General features: G+C 40.5%; 1 protein-coding gene across 6 annotated transcripts in view; it reads right to left on the reverse strand.

The window, feature by feature from the left end:
- The window catches only part of RBM33 (RNA binding motif protein 33), a 146,268-nt gene that overhangs the window by 35,204 nt on the left and 87,587 nt on the right, over window positions 1–23,477 (reverse strand). For 5 of the 6 annotated variants that reach the window (XR_012157626.1, XM_073334566.1, XM_073334565.1 and 2 more), the window contains one exon: window positions 16,533–17,174. Coding sequence is in view for 5 of the 6 variants with exons in the window: in XM_073334566.1 (XP_073190667.1) it covers window positions 16,533–17,174 (642 nt within the window). In the remaining variant the exon portion in view is untranslated. Of the gene's footprint in view, window positions 1–10,645; window positions 10,791–16,532; window positions 17,175–23,477 lie in introns of those variants that run through there. The other variant, XM_073334568.1, reaches the window with a different exon arrangement.

The following is a 23,477-nucleotide window of genomic DNA, read 5'->3' on the forward strand; positions in this document are numbered from 1 at the left end:
CTCAGCTACTTCCACCCAAGGAACCGGTAGTTCTCTCACATGGATACGTGTCCACCTTTCCCAGATCAAATACGGCCAAGTTTACAGTCACCATACACAGTTTTCTGAAGATTACATTCAGCAAGAGGCAACATAATTGGTCTACTATGGCAAATGAGAAGGCACTAACTAGGCAGCCTCACAATTATAAAGTGTTTCAAATGGAGGATCTAGCTTGCAATGCTATGCAGCACATTAACAGCTTAAAGGGACTCCCGTCAAAACACTCAGTATCTGTTACTGTTACAGAATACAGAGTAACAGCCGTGTTAGTCTGTGTTCGCAAAAAGAAAAGGAGTACTTGTGGCACCTTAGAGACTCACCAATTTATCTGAGCATAAGCTTTCGTGAGCTACAGCTCACTTCATCGGATGCATCTGATGAAGTGAGCTGTAGCTCACGAAAGCTTATGCTCAAATAAATTGGTTAGTCTCTAAGGTGCCACAAGTACTCCTTTTCTTGTTACAGAATAGTAGAGAAACGGCTACTCACCAGTAACTATGCTTGAGTATATATTACCTCTGCAGACCCACACTTAGAATACCCATTCCCACAGAACTGTTAACTCAGAACCACTGAGAAATGCAGTGCCTGTCATGGCTGCATAAGCACCCCTCCACAGATCAGAATATTCTAGAAAACCAAGGGCCTCGCAGCATCAACTACTCAGTTTCTTTCACTAATTTGAAGAATCTACAGAAGGTCTCAAAGAAAAGGGGAAAGAGGGTGGATGAGCAGAGGTATTAAGACTTGAACAGCAGTTACTGGAAAACAGTCTCTCTCTGTTCCGAATTACCCTTGTAGATTCCCAATCTGGGAGATTAGTGCCCAACCCCTGGAGGAAGTCAGATGATTAAAGGAGAACAGCCTAACTCACCCAAAACAATCACTGCAATGAAGTACCAACCAGGATATCATGATGCACAAATGTATACACATACACAAACTGGCTTCACAAATTTCTGTGAAAAAAACCCATCATGTTAATTGCCCTAAATTGTCCAATTTAGTAGAATGAACTGAGTCTTTAAATTAGAATGTGCATAAATACAAAATCTAATCCATTTTGAAAGCATTTGTTCTCACAGTTCCCTTTGTTCCTCCTTTTGACTTGTCACCAAAATCTATGAATAACTTGGGGAATTAACAGAAGAGTTTCATCCTAACGTGCCAGCTTCTTACTGATCAGGACAGACAACATACAAGGTTTTGGGAAGAACAACAGATCTATACAGTCTGAAAGTCAGTAACTTTTTGATAAAATCATGATTGAGGATTTCATCTCAAGGGATACTCTAAAAGGAAAATAATTAACTGAAACCGACAACTTGCTCACTCTTCTTATGGGTTTTATACCAGAAGGAAACATTCAAGATGAGGCAGGTTGTCTTTTCAAATTCCTCTTGTACGTTTGCTGAAATGCCTGACAGATACTCTCTGATACGGGCAAAAAATTGAAGCAAATACTTAAGATTATCAAAGGTGAAATTTTTTTTAAGCAAAAAACCCAACTATTTTGGATATCTTGAAGATTTTGAATTAAAACATTATGGCAGCTAGAAAATTATGATGTCTGCAACAACGCAGGAGTGAGGAACTAGGATCCTAAGGTGGCTTCAGATGCAAGAATCAGGACTGATAAAGCCTGACCTGATGGTTAAGCGCCTGCTGGGGGCGGGGGGGGAAGGGGTGGAAAGAAGAGGGAGAAAGACTTGAACAATCCTCTCTTTTCTTACAAGTCCACGAGATGAACCCTATATATAGGGAACACTACGCCAGAGTGTGAGGAATCCAGGGATACAAGAGGCAGTATCTGGCATGCTGATGCATCATGGATATTTTAGAATCAGACAACATACACCTCTTCAACTAGGCCTGTTTGAAAGACCAATACTTAACTACTGGGCCCACATATCACACAATGAAACTGACCAGACTGAAAGATGAATCCAAGCAATACAAAACCTTTAATGGCCTGGAGTCAACCTAATGCAGCAACATGGCTTCACAATCTTGCAGAATTCTAATCGCTAAAGACCAAACAATGGGGAATTATCTAAAAATTTTACTAAGCTTAAAACTATTTAGAGAAAAATGAAAAGTTATAAAAAGAAATGAAGAAGGTGCACTAACTCAAATACACGTGAAAGCAAAAGGAAGAGAAGTGATACCACAACTGACCCTGGCAAAGGAGAAAGAAGGGCAGCTGGATCCAAAATCTGTTTTTATAGCCTTGTTCTAAACATTTAGGATTTCCACAGGTCCCTTATGCAGCCAAATAGTTATTGCTTTTCTAGATGGCTTGGAACTCACAGTGCAGGAGTACCATGCATGTGATGAGGGGGATCTACAGCAGCAGCTCTTGAAAGAGACTTGTTTGTGCATTAAAACTATTTGGAAGCTACAGGGCCAACAGTGCCACACCCAGTTCATTGCAAGCAAGCAACAAGTTCTTTCTTTTTTCTTTGCATAACTATTCGAGATTTTAACTTAACATGGTATCAATGTCTTTCTTTGGGGAGTTCAAGAGCAAATATTGCTCTCAGGTCAGCACTTGCCCAGGAGTAAGCAAGGAAAGGCTTGTAAAATGAATGCATCTTAGTACTATTGATTTCAGTTTGTTACAGACATAGCTGATCAAAGAGACATTAGCCAAGCCAAAAAAGGTACCTCAAGGTGAAAATGAACAAAGTGTACATATTAATATGTTTATTTCACAGTTCAAATATTAGAATCATTATCCACATCATGCTCTAAGTCCAATTCCTTACACTGGACACAATCAATGTCAGCTTCTAGAAGTTCTAAGTCTGAAAAACTAAGCCAGTAATGTCAATACATCAACTACACATACTTCAGAGACAGAACATTTGGACTTCATGCTACAAAAATAACTAGCAGATCACTTATCCCTGATAGGGATATGGCATCAACTTCAAAAATTTTTGCATACCACCTACAAAGGAAAATGTAAAACATAATACATGTGCTGGCTCCCAATTCTCCTTCCGGGGAAACATGAAGGTGGGATCCCAAGGGCAAACAATACATACAGAAGTGGAGCTTCTAATCGGCATATTAACATTGGGAAAGGTTCTCTGGTTCATGGTAGGTAGAAGACGGTGGTGGTGTTGAATCCTACTTGATGCTAGATTCTGTAATGTCTGGGCCAGAGCAGGTGGTTGAGCTGCTGAAGAATCAGGCCCACAGCCTGTAGAAGGGTAAGGCTGAGATGGTAGTGTCTCTAGTGTGTCCTAGCATAACTGTTAAGTTTCTTAATTCTTGCTGATTTTTCTTGTAAACACAAATAAAAATTTGACAACTTCTTACAAATTTTCCATTTTTTTAACCCTTTTCACCAGCCTATTTTTGATTTATTAAAACCTTGTAACACCCAGGGTAAAAGAAAGGGGCTAGCAGGCCCACCCATCATTTTAACTTTTGTGCTCAAAATCTATTTTGATTTTAAAAAGTTCAGAAAAACACTTGGACTTTTGGGATATGTATTTTAATACCAGATCTTGCAAAGAGATGTCAATCGTTCATTTACTCTATCATAGACAATTTGATGCACAAAGTTTTGACACTTCAGGTGAAATTTACCACTATTCACACAGTGAACACATGGCAGTGGACCACAAATCCACTTAAATCCTACACTACAACTCCTCTTAAAACCTCTACTGAGGACCTAATTCGGATGATTTAAGTGGTGAACGGCTTCTGCCCAGGGGAGAATTTCATCCTTCGTCTAAATACCAATGATTAAAAAATATTTTCTTGAGATACTGCCTGCCCCGTAAACTCTAAAGCACAAACCATTTTTCCCCTTCACAATTTGAATTATCAAGTTTTATCCAAGGCTTGTTCCCCAATTGCTAACTTACAGTCAGGCGTGAACATTTCTGGTCAAAACCCTGAAAAACTGGGTTTAAACGGCAGTCATGACAAAAGCTGCTATGTGTAGCAAGAGTTCTATCTGTTCACCTGCAAGTCTTTGGAACATAAGTGAAACTGGTTATTTGCCAAATAAAATCTGCTCTTAAAAGTCACCTGACATAAAAAACTCAATAGTTCTAAATGCTGAATATAATTTAAAAATGAAAATTCTAAAGGAACGAGCAAGTGGATTTGGTCTATATTATGAGTATTTTTTCAAACTTCTAATGCTAAAGAACATATTTGTAAAGTATTCTAAAACAGTGCAATGAACAGGAATCATTTCAGTCATGCATGACAGTGATTTTAAAACAGATGTGTCAGATATAGATAGTGACCATATTTCAAAGTGGTCACTATATGATATTTCAGTTGCTTATTTAATCAATTCTTTGCATCTTCAGAAGTTTAGAAGTCATCCAATTGAATATAAAAATATGAGTTCTATAAAGGGAGTTTGTGTTGTTTTTTTTAAAGAGGGGTGCCTGAATTTAGTAAGCTAAGGCATTGTACTCTATCAGGGATTTTAGACAGTTTTACAATACAGATGAAGTTTGTTTGCCACCAACATTAGCAGGACAAATTTATTTATAACAAATGCTTTAAAAATGTACTGATAAAAATGCCCATTGATACTGTCAGCGCTTCTTGCAATTTGACAGATCAAATCTTATTTTCATTCTTAAACCCCATGAAGGAGTGATATCACCAACTTGCATTCTGTAGTGAGCAAATTGATTAATCCCTCTCTATAGAAATCTCAACTCTTGATTACACCTATCAGACGTTAAGCAGCATTATTCTAGAGTGACAACACTTGACAAATTCCCTAGCCATTTTTCTCAGCCTTTGTGGCCCTGCTAGCTTGTATTAACCCTGATGAAAAATTAATTTTCCTTATCTTCTGCTAAACCCCAAAATCCAAATCCGCCAAACTGGCAACTCTTTCTGTAAAGGTATTATGAAAACCTCTAAAAGATTAATTGCATGTCTTCAGGTGACATTAAATTAATTTCTATACTCATGACAGACACTTGATACTCCGTACTGAGAGGACAGATAACATTGTCAGGATACACAGAAGGACAGTGGTGTAGTGTCCCAGGGCAGCCTCTTATGCATTCTCCTTTCGATAAGGCCATACTTCACTGTCACTGTTACTGATCTTGCAGCCCATAGACCTCACTGCACAGGTTTCTATTAACTACTACAATGCTGTGTCTATCCATGTAATCTTTAAAAAGCTAATTCAAAAATCACCCAACAGTAAATGAATGTGCATGCTGCAAAAGCACTTCACAAATCAACCTAAGTTTATTTACTTTAAGTATCACATGCATCAAAACACAGAGACAACAAGAACAAAAAGAGGTTCTAATATGCTCACCTCATTCTGTGGGCCTATTTGTTTAACATACACGATAATTCAAACAGAGCATGTGGCAAAAGATGAAGTTTTAAATCTTACCCCGAAAACCTCAGAGCCCCAAATGGCCTTTGTAATTGATTTTCCTTGGGAGAAAAAAAGAAATACTCTATATGCATTTTAAAAGTCAGTATTTCCAGAAAATAGTCACTTTATAGATCACAGCAGTTGAGAGAGAAAATACCTGTCAGATCACTAAAGTCATCCTCCTTCAATGACAGAAGATAGTCACTATATTTTATCATATATCTACAGTATATTGGTCTCTGTGTGTAAATAGATTTTAAACTGATACAACAATTGGTTATCGTCAAAAAGACTGAAGTCCAAACAGCAGACTGTGATACTAACACAGCAGTGTGATACACAAAAATAGACATTGTAAAAATAAAGCAAAACCACTGATATCTACTCTAAAATGTAAGAAAAACAGCTAATCAATAGTCCAGGACATTTATCAACCGTATTAGCAGAACAATAGGTGTCAGACAAAAAGAATCTCTTATATACCACTTTTTATATACAGATACTGAAAATACTTCACGAAGATGGTAAATATTTTTCCCATTCTAAAGATTGCTAAACTAAGGCACAAGGCATAATTACCAAATATCACACAAGTCAGTGGCAGAAAACCACAGGTCTTCAGACTTAAATTTAGTGTTCTCCCTGACTGGGACGTGCCTGATGCTGGTCATTACTTTTTAAATGAAAGAACAGTAACAATACATTTATTGAATACAATTCCCACTTTGCTCCCTCCACCCATATTGGATCATAGCCATCTCTATTTAAGAGAGAAACTCAGGTCTGATGAGCAATCTAAGACAGAAATTAACTATCTAAATTCCAACTATTTACTCTCATACACAAAAAGAAAAGTATATGCCTGGCGGACACAAGGTTAGATTAAGTATGACTCAAATCAAACAACTGGGTGACCAGTCAAGCAGTCTCCATTTATACTGAAGGAACTGACCTTTTCTAACTCTTATCAGAGCGTTAAAGTGTTTGAGGAAATGTATATTTTCTCCTTTATGATTCCTAAAATTTTGATCATGAAGCAAGCTTACTCAGAACAAATATACACAAAGAGATAATACCAGAAAAAAATTGACTATTTCTATTCCCAGCGTAACTGTATTCCCTTTCCAGCTCAGTACAAAAGGAGGCACGTTGCAGTCAAACTACCGAAGGGCATTCAGTGAGCAATGATGTATTGAATACCCTGGATGCCTCCTTCAAAAGTGGGCTGAAAATTTCCTTGCTTGGCCTCTGCCTGAAAGTGTATGTTGTTGTTCATAACTGCAGAGGCTGTAGCATAAACAGGGTTAGACAACAGTGGTAAAAGGGTACGAGCCTTATCTACGCTACAGCTTTAGCCATTACTATGACTGCAGTAACTGCACAAATGGTGACTTATCGCTACTCACTTTATTAGGGTAGAATCAACCTCTGAGTTATTGAGCGTTGTATGGGAAATTCCCCAATAAAATGTAAATATAACTGCAAAGATCCAATAAAGTCAACTAAGTTTGAAACTTGCTTTGTACATAACCTTCACTGAGTTACAGTGCCTCTATTTTAAAACCTACCTCCTTCCACCAAAAACAATGCACTGTTTTAAGCAATAGAAAAAGGTCACTTCAGAGCAAGTACACTGGGCATATTATTATTTTAGCAGAGGTAAAGAAAGCCCCGTAATACATATTTCATAGAATACATGGTGTGTAGTATGCATATCTGCTATTGGGACATGATTTTGGTTGGAGACAAGGGGTTTGTCAAGAAAAATTCTTGTTTTGAGGGTAGAACATCCATTCAAAATGCTAGGGGCTACCAGACCACAGAAGTTGGTCACTATTTTGTTTCTCCAGTTGTGCAGTAAGTCTTTCCAAGAAAATCTCCATGTCAGGCATTTCTACTGGAAAACCTCTATAAGTAGTTCTCTCTCCCTCTAAGTCAGTCAGCTTTTTTATCTTGATTCTTAAAGCACACATCATTGAGATATCTGAGCACCCAAATTAATATTCAGCAGGTTTAAAACAAAACAAAAGCAAGTACTTCTTCCCACAGTGAACAGTCAACCTGTGGAACTCATTGCCAAGGGCTGCTGTGAAGGCCAAAATTATAACTGGGTTCAAAAAAAAAAATAGATACATTCATGGAGAATGGATCAAGGACACAACCCTATGAACGCAAGATGGCCAAAGACACAACCCTATGCTCTGAATATCCCTAAACCTTCAACTGCCAGAAGCTGGGACTAGATAACAGGGGAGGGATCAATCATAGCTGTCTGGTTCTGTTCATTCCCTCTGAAGCACCAGGTGCTGGCCACTGTCAGAAGACAGAATACTGGGCTAGACGGACCACTGGTCTGGCCCAGTATGGCTGTTATGTTCTTAGGCCACTGAAGTGAGCACAAGATTAACCTTTCACTTTCCCCCATTCTGTAAGATGCTTGTTTTGTTTCAAAACATGATTTTGGTGTGCTCATCATGAGTGGATAGGTCAAAATAGGTTCTGAACATACCCAGATGCATCATTCTGATCTCTTCTGTTAGGAAAAACAACTCTGCCTGCTCCTTGCAATCTTGACACTACACTAGTGAAAATGTCACTGTGGTCATTACTTTACAGAATGAAATAGTCCCACTGATAATTGAGGCTATCGTAACATAGGACTTTCAACATGAAAACCAAAATCTTGAACTTGAGCCAGCATTCAACAGAAAGCCAGTGAAGAGAGATTACTGGGATGATGTGCTTTTGTTGGACTGTGCCGCTGAGGAAATAAGCTATGTTCTGAACTGTTTTTCCTTTTAAATAAAGAACAGTAAAAGTTACAGGATGCTCATTTCTAGAAACTTTTGACTGTGCCCCCACTTTCCTGGAGGAAAGTGCCCCCCACTTTATACCCACAAGCAATAACCCGGGTAGGTTCTTCAATAGATTGAGGTATTGATCCATAAGTAGGACTACCTAGAACCTTGGAAGAAAAGTCAATGCTTGTAAATTTAAGAGTAGTCTCTCTGAAGGAAACTCAGAAAATGTCTCACCTCAAGGTAAAGTCATTCTGAGCTTTGTCTACATTGCTCCATAGTTTGGACAATGAATGGTATGAATAGCAATGTGCACTGAAGTGCTGCACTGTAATTCCCCCATGGGGATGCTGTGGGCTTGAACTAAAAGTTTCCTAGTTTGCATTAATGTAGTCCTCTTCAGCCAAATAGGTCTTGCAGCCTTAGAGTTGCTTAGATGAACAAATCTGTGCAGACTGACAATTTCTTAACCAATCCAAAACAGGAACCCAGTGCGTACCACTCTGCTATGGCTACAAAAATCTGTTCACTAAACTCTTGCAATGTTCTGCCCCAAGCTTCTAGCATTATGTTTCCATGGCACTGATGGTATTTGGTTAATTAGTTCCATTTGTGTTTGAGTGTCTTCTAGACTCAAGGCATACCTGTATTAGTGGCTGACGCCAATTTCTTAAACTTTGAGCATTTTATATTAAAGCATTTCACTGCTCTTGGAGTCACTAAATTTAAATGGGACAAATCTGTATCCTTTCCCACTCCAATAATCCCATGCTGACCAATTTTCACTTTAAAGTAAGATTCCTTCTATTAGCACATATTTTTACTTACACTGTCATGGTTGTCCCTCTATCATTTCCTCTTATGAAATCCAACTACTACTTGATGTTGCAATAATGTACATCAAGCCCACCACAAGAGATTGTTTTACAGTATAAAATTCCAAAATTAAACTGCAAAAGACTTTCTATTACAATTTTAAGGGAATGATGGAATCTGCATTTACGGTACTCAATGAAAAGCCTAGTCTTTCCTTCCTGGGGAGGAAAAGGTGAAAACTACAGGGAGCCTCAGACTGTACTCAGGTTGATAAGAGGAAGCATTTTATTTTGCATATACTCTAAGTTATTTGAAGTGAAATTAGTTTCTAATTTAACCTGTTAAACATGGATTCCTTTTAGTCAGGATTTGATGGCTAGCCTTTCTTAAAGTGCTGTCTAGTTCTTCTCTTGCTCTTGACCTCACCTACCTTTATGCCCTGGTCTCCTCCTGCACTGCCTTTCCATTAAATCCTCCTTTGCTCATGTGTGGCTTTGTGTCTCCTTTCATACAACCCCAATAAAAGGTGTATCTCCCAACTAACATGCAATATCCTTACCCTCATCTCTAAAAATTTCTGAAAATCATGACGTATTCCACCTTAGTTAACATCAATCTATGCCCCAATGGCACCTATATAGTTTTTAAATTAAAGTTTTGCACCAACCTGTGCCTTTAGACTTTACCTTTTCAGAGCAAGAATTCCAGTGGGTTTTTCAGTAGGGAACATTCTAATTTGACAAATATTGCTAGACTGAAATTTTACAGATACTGGAAGTCAATTTTAATCTGAGTTTAATCTGACTGAGTTTTAATCTCCTTGATGTTTAGATTAGTGCAGCTTTTCAGGTGTCAGTCTTTTTGCATTGTCTTTAAGTTGTAAGTATGAAAAAAAGACATTAAAATCCAATATAAAATGCTGGCCTTCATTAAGTTTTTGCCTGCGCACCTAATAAGACATGGATACTGCCCTTACCTGTGCCCAAGACCATTCTTTCAGATGGGGGATGAGTACTGATGCTGATGCCATCCTCCCACTCTTTGAAAATAATTTTACTGTACGCTGCTAATGTTCTGACATTCCACACCTCAGAGCTGCATTTCAGATATGGGTTGAAAGCTCCCTATATACTTCTTGCCACATAATTGTTGGAGACTTTAATTAACATTTGTAAAAGCACTTCTGATGTCTTTGGACGAAAGGCGCTATAGAAATTTAAATTATTTAAACAATTTTTATTGGCTATAATGAACAATACACATAACAAGCAAAACAACAAATACAATCATCAAGCAAATCTTAGTAGATAAATTTACATCATCCAACAGGATTGTCTAAATCAAGAACTTTCCCCCCCATTTTTTAGAATTCAGTGTTCAACTACCTCCCTCCTTGACTGCTATCCTAAATAAAGCAAAGCAATCTGTCCTTTATTTCCCTCTTCAATATTTTTTATACAACCCAAGACTATATCCTTCCAGACTGAATTTCCAACCAAAATAGTTTGTCAGCTATTTCAGTCAAGCTTTTAAGATGAATTGTCAGGCAGTAGTTGCCGTAACTCATGAAAATCTAAGACTTAACTTTTAATCCAAACAGAACATAGGTACTTATACAAAAGGCCCACTAGTGCAGATCTCCACACAGACAAAGAGTGTGTATTCTTGGTCCAGCATAAGAGTCAGCATTTTCGGGCCACAGAGGCTGAGACATATCACTTTGAGCAAGGAAGACCAGTCTTTGGCTAGGGAGAGATCACCCAATAATAATAATATAAGATGACTGAGTGGTACAATAATGATTTTAAAACATCATGCAATGCTAAGAGAACTTCAGACCAATCAATGGACATGTCTAACATGCACAGTTTGTATAACCTTTTAACACATAAGACATATAGAGCTAACACTGGGTACAAACCTGCTCCCTCATGGCCAGGATCATTCCTGCTCTATGACATTGGTTTTACAGATTTCAACTGCACTAGATATTTTTTGGAAGTATCTACTATGCCTGCCTACAAATATCCATTTATTACTGTATTTCCTCCCAACAAGTACCATTTCAAGATCTTATCCTGTCTGAATCCTCTTGTGTTCTTTATCTAGTATTGAGATCAGGCCTCTGATTGAGCCAGACAAATCTAAGACCTTTTTCTCATGGACAGCACGATAATAATATGCTGATCTTGTGTATCCAAGACCCAGTGAAGTGATGTCCTGAAGATATGCAGCAAAGTAAGACTGAAGCTAGATAAGCTATGCTGACAGAGGTGTTGTAGCTCTGCAAAAAAGCAAAGCCTTGATATCAAATATATCCGCTGAACACTTAGTCCCACTTTCTCTTCAAGTCCTAAAGATCAGACTGACTAAATTTGGCAAGCATATTTGGACTACCAGGACTGAAAGGGAATAATCAAAATAGAAAACCACTCACATAGGCATTCCTCGTTGCTCATCTAGAGGCACAAAAGGAAGGGTTAGCCTTAAAGTGTTTGAGGAACTAGGATTCTGGTAAAAATGACAGCTGTGACATGGAATCAATAAGGACAAATCCTATCATTAACCCCTTGCATCACACCACTAGTCCCTGATATGGCATGCAATACTTTGCAGTGTCTGACATACAGGAAGTGTTAATCATCTTCTGCTTTCTTTTTTTTGAGGCTTGCCAGGCACATATTGGAGCATCTACTGCAGGAGAGGGCAAACTGCAGCCTGAGGGCCAGATCCGGCCCCTCAGGGCTTTCGAGCCGGCCAGTGGGATTGCCAGCCCTGTGGCACAGTAGAGCTAAGGCAGGCTTCCTGTCTGCCCTAGCCCCACACCGCTCCCGGAAGCGGCCAGCACCACGTCCCTGGGAGAGGGCTCTGTGTGCTGCTTTCACCTGCAGGCACCGCCCTCCACAGCTTCCACTGGCTGGGAACGGGGAACCGTGGCCAATGGGAGCTTCACGGGTGGTACCCACAGGTGAGAGGAGCCACTGCTGGACATGCTGGCCACTTCCGGGAGCGGCGCAGGGCCAGGGCAGGCAGGGAGCCTGACTCAGCCCCACTGCCACCCCAGAGCAGCTCAAGGTAAGCGGCGCCGGGCTGGAGCCTGCACACCAAACCCCTCCCACACCCCAACCCCCTGCCCTAAGCCCCCTAGTCCCCTGCCTTGAGCCCCCGGTCGCACCCCTCCTGCACCCCAACCCCTGCCCTGAGCCCCCCGCACCCCTAACCCCCTGCCCTGTGCCCCCTGCTGCACTCCTCCTGAACCCCAACCCCCCGCCCTGAGCTCCCGCCACACCCCGTACCTCTCCTGCACCCCAATCCCCTGCCTTGAGCCCCCGCTGCACCCCTCCTGAATCTCAACCCCCTGCCCTGAACCCCCTCCCGCACTCCGCACCCCCTCCTGCACACCAACCTCCTGCCCTGAGCCCCCAACCCTGTGCTGAGCCCCCTGCTACACCCCACACCTCTCCTGCACCCCAACCCCTTGCCCTGAGCCCCTTCCTGCACAACACACCCCCTCCCACAACCTCCCTCCCACACCCCAACCCCCTGCCCCAGCCCTACATTCATGGCCCTGCATACAATTTCCCCACCCAGATGTGGCCATCGGGCCAAAAAGTTTGCCCACCACATATCTACTGTGTCAGAGACACTGGACAGCAAGTATCTTTTTTTTTTTTTTAAAAAAGATATTTAATTGGAAAATATTGCAATTTCATGAAATCTTCTTGAAAAAGATTATTTGTCCCATGAGTGTGAACTCTGGTCATAGCCACTTTGACAGGCCATCTTATTTTATTCAGAGATGAGGGGACATTGCATACCTGGAGTCAGATACCCTAACACCTAGTAACGTAAAGGGCTTGCTGCACACAAAATAAAGACTCACACTGGGGTATGTTCTTGCTCAACAGCAGGAGTCACTGTTCTCTGAAAGTAATTTTGAATGAAGAAAACGGACAACTTCTTAACAAGGTAAGTTAAATTTGGAGCTGCTTTGACAGTAAATAAAACCCATCATTAGCATATAATGCCACTTCGATAACTGTTCTACCCACCACGGTATCAGTGAGCAGTCTAATGAGCAGATAGTTTTTGCCAACAGCTCCAGTGCAAAGCGAAACCGGTTTAGATCAAAGGTGGTATGAGCATGATCTCAGTCCATTCCCTGTTAGATAACTGTTTATTTTACATTATTCAGTACTACTGCTAGTCTGCTGAAAGAAAGGACTTTTCAAGTGTGTACTGACATACTTCGGCACAGCTGGGTAGAGTAGTCTACACAGTGCCTAACCAGTATGAATCTCACCATTTCATGGCCATTAAAGACTTCATCTGCACAAAAAATTAAGAGAAAGGGAAATGGGTATAAACGATCTGTAGTTTTGACAGCAGCAGAGAGGCTGCTATACTGCAGAATCAAGTCACTGCTTACAGATAAAAGAAGCCAAAGCATTTTCTGGTGGCTGACAGCAGGGAAGTGAGGCAAACCTAATTTAAACTGGTTTCAGAGTAGCAGCCGTGTTAGTCTGTATTCGCAAAAAGAAAAGGAGTACTAGTGGCACCCTAGAGACTAACCAATTTATTTGAGCATAAGCTTTTGTGAGCTACAGCTCACTTCAGTTAGTCTCTACGGTGCCACTAGTACTCCTTTTCTTTTTTGCTAATTTAGACTGAGGAAGGACAATTAAGGAGTAAGGGTTCGTTTAAAAAAAAATAGTACTCGGGCATCTCATAGGTCTGGCAATAAGTGGTGTATGCTGCAGTACTAAAAAATAGAATTATAAACATTATAATCCTTACAGTTTGCAGGGCTCTGATAAACTTGTTAATCTTTTTTAATATACTGAGCATCAAAATAGGCCAGATTGCCCCCCTGCTACTGAGATTTTCCTTTTTCACTGTGTGGCACATGGAACAAAGTAATATAGATTCAGCTTTCTGACAAACTATTATAAAATTCATTAACCATCTTGATCAGAGTTAAAAAGCTAACTGTAACGCTCGCTTTCATTTTTCTATAGTTTGAAAAAAAAAATATTCCATGGTGGCAAGGAAAAGCAACTACATACCATGCACAGACAGCCTGTTCTATGCTGATGATCCTGAAGATATTAAATGAATTTTCAAGGGACAAGAGCAAGTCTACATAGAATACAATGCAGCAGGAACGACACGTACTTAATGTGGCTAAATCTGATGGCAAGCAACATTAGTGTATAATCGGTAAAAAAATAAGTCACTTATGGTTTGCTGGAAAAAGAGAACACTGAGGAAAAAAACTCTTTCATGACACTTGCTACATTGGGCACTGAATCATTTACCCTAGAGACCTCTAATGCACTGGTGGCTGGGGTTGTAGCTTGATGTTGTTTTATTTTACCAGATCAGAAGAAAAGTTGGGGCCGACTGCTTTTGTTGAATTACCAAGAATAAAATAAGCCAGTCACACTAATTGCAGGCCAATGGGATTCCTGAAAGTATGATTATATTTTTATTTAGTCCAACAGAAGGGATTACTTACAACTTCTGGTATTTCCTCCTTCTACTGGACTAAAGTTACTACCAATGTCTGAAGAAAGAGTCATCCTCCACTCTCACCAGATCCTCATTAGTCATATTCTTTCCATTATGCAAATATATTTCTTTAAAAATTGTTAAGAGGACCTTTACAGTCACCGTGTAACTATACAATTTGAAACATTTTGGAATTATCTGTAATGCAATAAAATCCTTATGAAAAGTAGTCACCTTTAATACCTAAGTCTCTCCAGCATTTTAATTGCCTCTTCCCTTTTAAAAACACCAACAGCGATATCTGTCGCCCTGTTGCATATGTATACTGTGCTCATTACCAAGGTATCTGAGCACCTAAGACTATATTTTGGTCTACTTATTTGCTAAATTCTATTATTTAAAAAAATCAGATTTTGAGAGAAGAGTGAGAAGCAACTTCTGTAACTGAGGTCCTGTTCAACCTCTGCTAACACACTCGAAATGTCCACCTGCTTGTTGCCTACTGCAGTTCTAGTGGTTTCCTCAATTAGTGTATAGATTTCTTTCGGATTGCCCCTCTCCTAAAAGGTATCAAAAGATTTTTATATTAAAATATTTTTGCCCAAGGCAAAGCAGGGACCAGATCTCTCTGGGAAAATCTTGTAGTTAGACCCTCTGAATTCTCAGCTTATTCGGCACTCCAATTTTTTTCAATAATAGAAAATCAAATTTAATATAGATCAGTGGTTTTCAATCTGTGATCCGTGGACACCTGAGGGTCTGCAGACTATGTCTAATATTTCCAAAGGGGTCCACCGTACCTCTATTCAAAATTTTTTAGGTGTCCGCAAATGAAAAAAGGTTGAAAACCACCAATATAGTTATTTGCTGGATGAATATAGAAAAACATTGCAAATATACAAATCTACCAGGACTACCACCAGTGCTCAGGAGCCAATGTAGACAATGGACCCCTGTCAAAAGATAAGTAAATCTGATTTAGACACAAAAATGAAATGGTGGCATTATCTAGTCCCTAGAAGAAAATTTACTCTCCCAAATTCTGTTTATATCACAGTTTTGCAATGCGGTTCTCAAACAAAAAAAGGCTGCCCACACTGTTCAGGAAAACATGCTTAACCATGCTTAAACACGACTAGCTGCTAGTATGGTTTCAACTGCAATATGGACAGGGCATACTTTTTTTTTTTTTAACCCCTCAAACTTAAAAATAGCCACACAAATTCTTTTCTCCCATACATCAAAACATTTCTGGACCAAAATGCTCTATGCCAGGGTTTCCTAAACTGGGGTCCGCTAGGGTACTCCAAGGGGTCTGCAAATCATGTCTGGGGCCACCAGCCCCACTGATCAACTCCTCCCCGTCCCTCCCAGTGCCTCCTACACACCGCGGAACAGCTGTTCAGTGGAGGGCAGGAGGCACTGGGAAGGACAAGGAGGAGCGGGGACAGGACGCGCTTGGGGGATGGGATGGAAAGAGGCGGGGAAGAGGAGGGGTAAGGGTAGAGCAGGGGCAGGAAGAAGTGGGGCGGGGTGGGGCCTTGGGGGAAGGGCTGGGACTAAGGAGGGGGCTTGGGGGTCCGCGAAAAATTTTAAATCAAAATGGGGGTCATTGGGTTGCTAAAGTTTGAGAACTACTGCTCTATGCGAAGATTCACAGGTGAAGAATTTTTGGGCTCAAGTTACAAGCACCAAAATGAGTAGATATTATTCAGGAAACAGTGATGTAAACTTAATGGTAACCCCACTCCATTGCAATATATTACAGCAAACCTCTGTTCCTACAAGTTTTTTTTAAAATAACTCGTTTATAGCTCTGAAAATCATCTTCTGAAATACCGATTATTAGTTCTGTTGAATTTGCTGTTTTCTTTTCAAAATAGGTTCTTTTCCTATTTTAGGATTGCACTGAGTAGAACACACAAAAACAGACCATGACAAAACAACACAAAAACAGATGAGCCTTGGAAACTTACCCCTCCTGACAACTTAATCACCCGCACTTTGGTGCCGACATGGGGCCCATCTCCACTACCACTGTTTGCCCGTTGCATGACAGTCCTTTTCACACCAGGTTTCAGTTCCTGAGGCCTTCCTTGTATTGATGCCACCCTAGCAGGCTGTCCTGGGGTGAGCGATGCTGTAGTTGCAGCAGGTTTTGTTTGTAATACTTTCGGCGATGGCTGAAGTGGACTTTGAGGTACTGTTCTAGTCTGTCTCAAAGGCTTCACTGTTTTCACTTGCTGTCCTTGAAAATGCATATTAGCCCCATCCTGCATGAAATCGGTGGGTTTGGGCTGAATATTTGGAACTACCATGTCTTGCTTTTTAACAAGAAGTCTATTTTTCACATTTTGCCTGGCCTGTGCACCAGGATGGAGTATAAATGGGTTTCCATTGGTGGGAAACTCTGATAATTCCTCTTCCTGCTGTGTGAAAGATTGTTGTGTAGGAGGCTGTTGCTGCTGTTGCGCAAGTCTTTCAAGTAACTCTCTCTTTCTAGCACCTGCCTGCTGTTGCCGTCTCAGCTCCTTTTGTTTCAGAATTTCTTCTCTTAGGCGTTTCTGTTCTTCTATCTTCAAACGGTACAATCTGGTTTCTTCATCTTCATCGGGAAACTATAAAAAGGAAAGGAAAGGCATTTACTGAAATAGGGAAATATGTTAGTTTAGTCAAAGCTAACAATAAGTTATTATTTTATAAGATGTCATAATGGCAGAAATCTGAAAAGAGATTTTGAAATTACCCTGACATAGTGCTAAAACTATTAGTGACATATCTTCCAGGAAGATTTGCTATTCACTAGAGACAGGGAGCTCAAATCTGTTTTAGAAACTAGATATGCTACATCCTGTTCCCCCCCACCCCCCAACTATATTGCTAGTTTGGAAATCTTATCAAAATACTAAAAATGAAGTCTTATAAATTGGAACTCTTGTAGAAGTTTCTGAAACCAATTAAACTATTAATATAATAATTAAAGATATCAAAATATGTTTCAAATGGAAAGTAACAATACAGAGGCAATCCACTGTCACACAGGTTTTATCTTTCTCTTTTCTGACAAACTAACAAAAGGTAGGGTGGTAAATGACCTGAAAGGCCCTGATTAGAACTATTGATTTTTCTTACAGAATTTTCAGCCTGATCTCAAACTCATTTGTCACACAATAATTGGTTATAATGAACAGCACAAGTCAATCTCTCTGACCTTGAACTCATGCACTCTCTTCAGAATCAAAATGTTGCCAAATGCAGTGTTGGAATATTAATGGTATATAGAGAATGCCTTTAATATTCCATCCCTAAGCCTTTCTGAAAGTATTATACTCTGTCAAATAACCTTTCTAAAGATTCTGCAACTTTGGCAGAAAGTGTCCTTATAGGAAGCTATAAGAAATAGAGAACAGTTAAGGAAATGCATATGCCCATCTTCATAAGAAAAGATCCACCTTGCTTTTGAGCTGGCTGCTTCAACAGGATGTACATATTATTACAAAATATACCTGATGAAATTAGATTCCATTTTAAATAGCTTTAAGATTATTTTTAAAGCAATCTGCCTATAAAACACGCTATATAATGAATTTATAATTTTAATGAACAGATCATTCTGATTTTAGGCTATAGTTACCAGATATATTTGTCAAATATAATAAGATTAGGTTTTCATCAAATAATAATACATTGCATTTTAGTTGTCTTTCATAAAAGGGTACTAAATATTTCATAAACAACCTGTGTGTCCAGAAAAGAACGGTTACTTACCATACTGGTTCTTTGAGATGTACTGTCCATGCAGATTCAAATATGGGTATGCACATGAGATTGGATTATTGTAGCAAGCAGTGTTCATTAGGGCCGTGCCTGCGTCCTAAATGTCTTTGAGCACCCTGCCCGCACCCCGGTCAAGGGCATAAGAGGCAGAATGGGTCCAAATACCCCACAGTTCCTTCGCCAATACAGAGGAGTAAGACTCTGGAGCAGTGGGGAATCATGGACTCCATGTGGACAACACATTTCAAAAAAACCACTGTTACCAAAAGATAAGTAACTGTTCTTTCTTCTTTGAGTGATTGTCCACATGGATGCCACTCCTGATGACTAACAAGTAGGTGAGAGATTTAAGGTTACTTGAACTGAGTTGATGACCTGATGTAATGATCTTCCTCAGATCAACACATTAATAGGATATGCATAAACCTGTATCCCTTGCCTCCTTAAAAGAGCTGCTACAACTGTCAAGTATTTGGTCAACACCTTGGTACTGTGGGAAGTCCAATGGGCAGGATCCTGTACTGTTAGTGAGATGTTCCTACTAAGAACGTGATGAATTTCCTGTGAGCTGGATGTATGCTCTTGAGATATCAAGGTTCAGAATAGGCCCTCAAGCCCCCTTCTTTGGGACGAGAAAATAACAGGAATGAAGCCCCCTGCCCTGAACTCTAAGGGTACCTTTTCTGCTCCTCAAAGATGCAGGACAGGTCCATCTCTTTCTTCAACAGTATCTCATGAGAGGTGTGAATGGGGAAGATGGGAGAGAAGGTAGGAAGGAACTGGAATTGTACATAATACCCAGTGCTGACAATCTCTCAGCTGTGGTGATCCTACTCCAAGCTTCTTGAAGAAAAGGCAGTTGCCAGCAGGAGGCTGAGGGCAGAGATTCTCCAAAGGTTCTGCCAGACTTTCAACTGTGGCATGAAGCCTCCTGTCAAGAGGAAGATGTCAAGTGCACTGTATCTGAAGAAGTGGTGGGATGTCTACATTGGGCCTCTGCTTCTCTGCTAGTGGCTCCAATGCCCGCATCGGTTATAATCGTATTTAGCAGGAGGACACTATCTGGACAAGGTTTGAACTCTGGCTTGCCTTCTCATTGGGGCTGGAGTGTACCAGCAGAGGAGTCGGCTGTCTTGGAATTTAAGAGGTTGCAGTCCTCAAATGGAAGATCCTCTACCGTAGTTTGGACCTACCTGGGTATTCCTGATCACAGGAGGCTCTTTCCATCACCACAAATGTGATCATGTATGTAGGTACACCAGATACATTCAAAAGCAGCCAGCTGGGAAATGCCAGCTATCAGATTCCCCTCTAGCACAATGGACCTTAATTCTTCCATGGCCCTGCATGCCTTTCTATATGCCTTTCTTTCTATAAACTAAGACAATGTGTCCCAGTGTAGATTGCCAATTACTAGATTCTTCCAGCAAAATGACTCTGTATATCTGGAGACTGGCAGAGGACCAGACTTTTCTGCTGAACAGATCAAATCTCCTGGGTTATGCCTGCACTGCAATTAAAAACCTGTGGCTAGCTCATGCCAGCTGATTTGGGTTTGCAGGGCTCGAGCTAAAGGGCTGTTTAACTGCAGCGTCGAAGTTAGGGCTCAGGCTGGCTCTCAAGCTCTAGGATCCTGTGAGATGGAAGAGACCCACTCTGAGCAGGAAAAGTAGGTGACACCCAATGCTCAGCAGCTCTATGTGGTACCATGATTTCAGTGACTGAAGGCTTAGTTAGAATTTTGAGATTGTACGCTCCAACAAGGAAGACTCTGGCACTGGCTCACAGATGTGTCACTTGGTGATGAATAGGCCACGGCACCAAAAAGGCTAGTAATGTGGGAGCTGCATACCAAGAGTACAAGAATTGGTGCTGAAGGCGGGCAGCAGATTTAGCTAGTACTGCAGGCACTTTTTTCATACCTGGTAATGAAGCTCCAGAGGCACCCATCTTAGGCCATTTGCTGCCCTTTGAATGCAGAGCATGACACAGTGTAATATGTTGATTCTTGCATCTCTGTTCCAAGGGTCCCACGGAGGGAGACCGATGTCTTGTCTCTGGAGCATGGTTCCTTTCTATCCTTTTTTGAAGTCAACAACTGCCGTCTCTTAGACATCTTAGCCATGGAGTTTGGGAAGGAACAACAGCTTGTTGGGGCACTTGTTGAGCAGGAACGGAGAGAGGGGTGAACCTTCACTACATACTCCTTCTCTGAATAGGCTTTCATGGAGTGCTCTAGGATAACTTTAGGAAGGCATCCCTTAGCTTCTGAGTCCACTTGGAAAGAGAGTGGCAGAAGAATCAACAGTTAGGGATATGCCCCCTGTCTAAATAAAGAAGGCACTTAAGAATGCCCAACACAAGAGGGGCATGTCAAACCAGAGATTCAATTTCTGCCATACCACCTCAAGTCACAGTACCGAGGAGGGCACTCAGAGCCTACTGTCTATAAAGAATTAGTAAAAATGATCTTTTTAATACCAATGGGCAAACGAAAAGTAATTAACTACCTAACAACTATACTAACTAGTCATTAACACTAACTGTAACAGCATCGCAGAGAAGCAGGAGAACACTGCACACCAGCAATAAGAAGGAACTGAATGATGGTGGGGCCTGCTCTGCCTTTTATGACCTTGGGTGGGTTGAAGAGGGCACAGGAGCAGCCCCAATGGACACGGATAGCCAGAAAAATCCAATTTCACGTGAATGAACACCATGAGTGAAATCATGTGTACAATCACTCAAGGTACTATTATTCCCTTTATACTGATGGAGGATGAGGCACAGAGAGGTTAGGTAATTTGTCCAAAGAAAAAAGGCAAGTATGTGTCAGAGATGGGAACAGAACCCAGATGAATTGACTTTCATGCCTATGTTTTAAATTCAAATTTACCCCAAATCAAAATGCTGACAGTCTGACACTTGATGAGCTATAACCCAAAGATCTGAAATGAACTTCAGGTTCCTGATGACAGCCTTGATGACAGGCTCTGAGCCTCTGAAGAGGTGGGTGCATCCCACAGGATGCAGGTCCTGAAACACCTTACTTGTACCAAACAACAGAGAATGAAAAAGAATGAGATATGATGTTGCTTTTGAAGAAGTGTACTGTCCTCCTCCAGTCTTTTTCTCTCTTTAACAGGAAATTAACAGGATGAACTGGGAAAAAGAAATGATGACAAAAGTCCTCTAATCAAATAACCTTCAAACAAAATAGGAGGAAAACACTCCTAAATCTGGAAACCAAAGCCTATACAAATCGGAAAGAGACCAAAAATGACCACATAGAACAGGAAGTTATCAGCTTGTTTTCCCACCTTATGGGAAAGGTTTATGGAGAGAAGTTAATGCTTTATTTTCACAGAGGCAAAGAAAACTTTTCTTTGGGCACTTCACAAATTAATGAGGCTCCTTTATTTCATATATTGCCAGCCTTGCAAAACTGATGTGAAAATGTACCAGCCCATCCACAAAATTCATTTCTCTGCTCTTTATAGTGATGACTGATTATAATAGAATCATAGAATACAAGGGTTGGAAGGGACCTCAGGAGGTCATCTAGTCCAACCCCCTGCTCAAAGCAGGACCAATCCCCATTTTTTGCCCCAGATCCCTAAATGGCCCCCTCAAGGATTGAACTCACAACCCTGGGTTTAGCAGGCCAGTGCTCAAACCACTGAGCTATCCCTCCCCCCCCCCATCACAAGATCAAATAGAGTTTAGAGTTCTTTAGAAGTAATTACTTGGCGCAGAAGACTGAAATTTTGCAAGATGCTTATATATACAGTTGGCAGTAATATCCCGATTATAAGTTTTAGAATAATATGATACATTTAAAATGCAGCTTTGATGGCTTCACCTACCCTCTGATTATTAATTCATCTCCCCAGGTCTGAGTTCTAACATTCCAATTGTCCTAAATAGCTTAAAACAAACATTTTTCAAAATTTTTCAATTTCTGTTTATTTTCTGATACTTTTAGATTCTTCTATGAGGAACTGATAAAGGGGAAGGAGGGAAAAAATCCTTTAGCATCTGCTGAAACTAAAGAGCAAAGTTAAACAAGTGACCTCTTGAAAAACTGAACCAAGGGGTTTTATTCCTGATGATGAATGAGTGCACAGGAAGTTAAATACTGATAACTGCATGTTTCCTTCATGTTTCATTTGTGGAAATGAGAGATGGTCATAACTAATTCAAGAAAAAGAGGAGGAGCTAATCACCAGCAACTTAAAAGAAGAAGTTCTTGAAAGAAACCTGGTGTTTGAGACAGAGGGGTTCATAGCTAACTTAACATGAAGGATTCTGCTTGGGATTACTTGACATTTGAAAATTGCAATAGTCATTTAACCATCATGTAGATACAGGTTTCAGAGTAACAGCTGTGTTAGTCTGTATTCGCAAAAAGAAAAGGAGTACTTGTGGCACCTTAGAGACTAACCAATTTATTTGAGCATAAGCTTTCGTGAGCTACAGCTCACTTCATCGGATGCATACTGTGGAAACTGCAGAAGACATATACACAGAGACCATGAAACAATACCTCCTCCCACCCCACTCTCCTGGTGGTAATAGCTTATCTAAAGTGATCACTCTCCTTACAATGTGTATGATAATCAAGTTGGGCCATTTCCAGCACAAATCCAGGTTTTCTCACCCTCCGTCCCCCCCACACAAACTCACTCTCCTGCTGGTAATAGCCCATCCAAAGTGATCACTCTCCTTACAATGTGTATGAAAATCAAGGTGGGCCATTTTCAGCACAAATCCAGGTTCCCCCCCCCCCCCAAAAAAAACCACACAAACACAAACTCACTCTCCTGCTGGTAATAGCTTATCCAAAGTGACCACTCTCCCTACAATGTGCATGATAATCAAGGTGGGCCATTTCCAGCATAAATCCATGTTTAACCAGAATGTCGGGGGGTGAGGGGGGTTAGGAAAAAACAAGGGGAAATAGGCTACCTTGCATAATGACTTAGCCACTCCCAGTCTCTATTTAAGCCTAAATTAATAGTATCCAATTTGCAAATGAATTCCAATTCAGCAGTTTCTCGCTGGAGTCTGGATTTGTAGATACATGTAGATACAGCGTCTCATAGTGTTCAACATTAAGGGCCCAATCCTGCAAACTGCTCCAC

Source organism: Lepidochelys kempii, chromosome 2 (assembly GCF_965140265.1).
Source record: "Lepidochelys kempii isolate rLepKem1 chromosome 2, rLepKem1.hap2, whole genome shotgun sequence".
Lineage (NCBI taxonomy): Eukaryota > Metazoa > Chordata > Testudines > Cheloniidae > Lepidochelys > Lepidochelys kempii.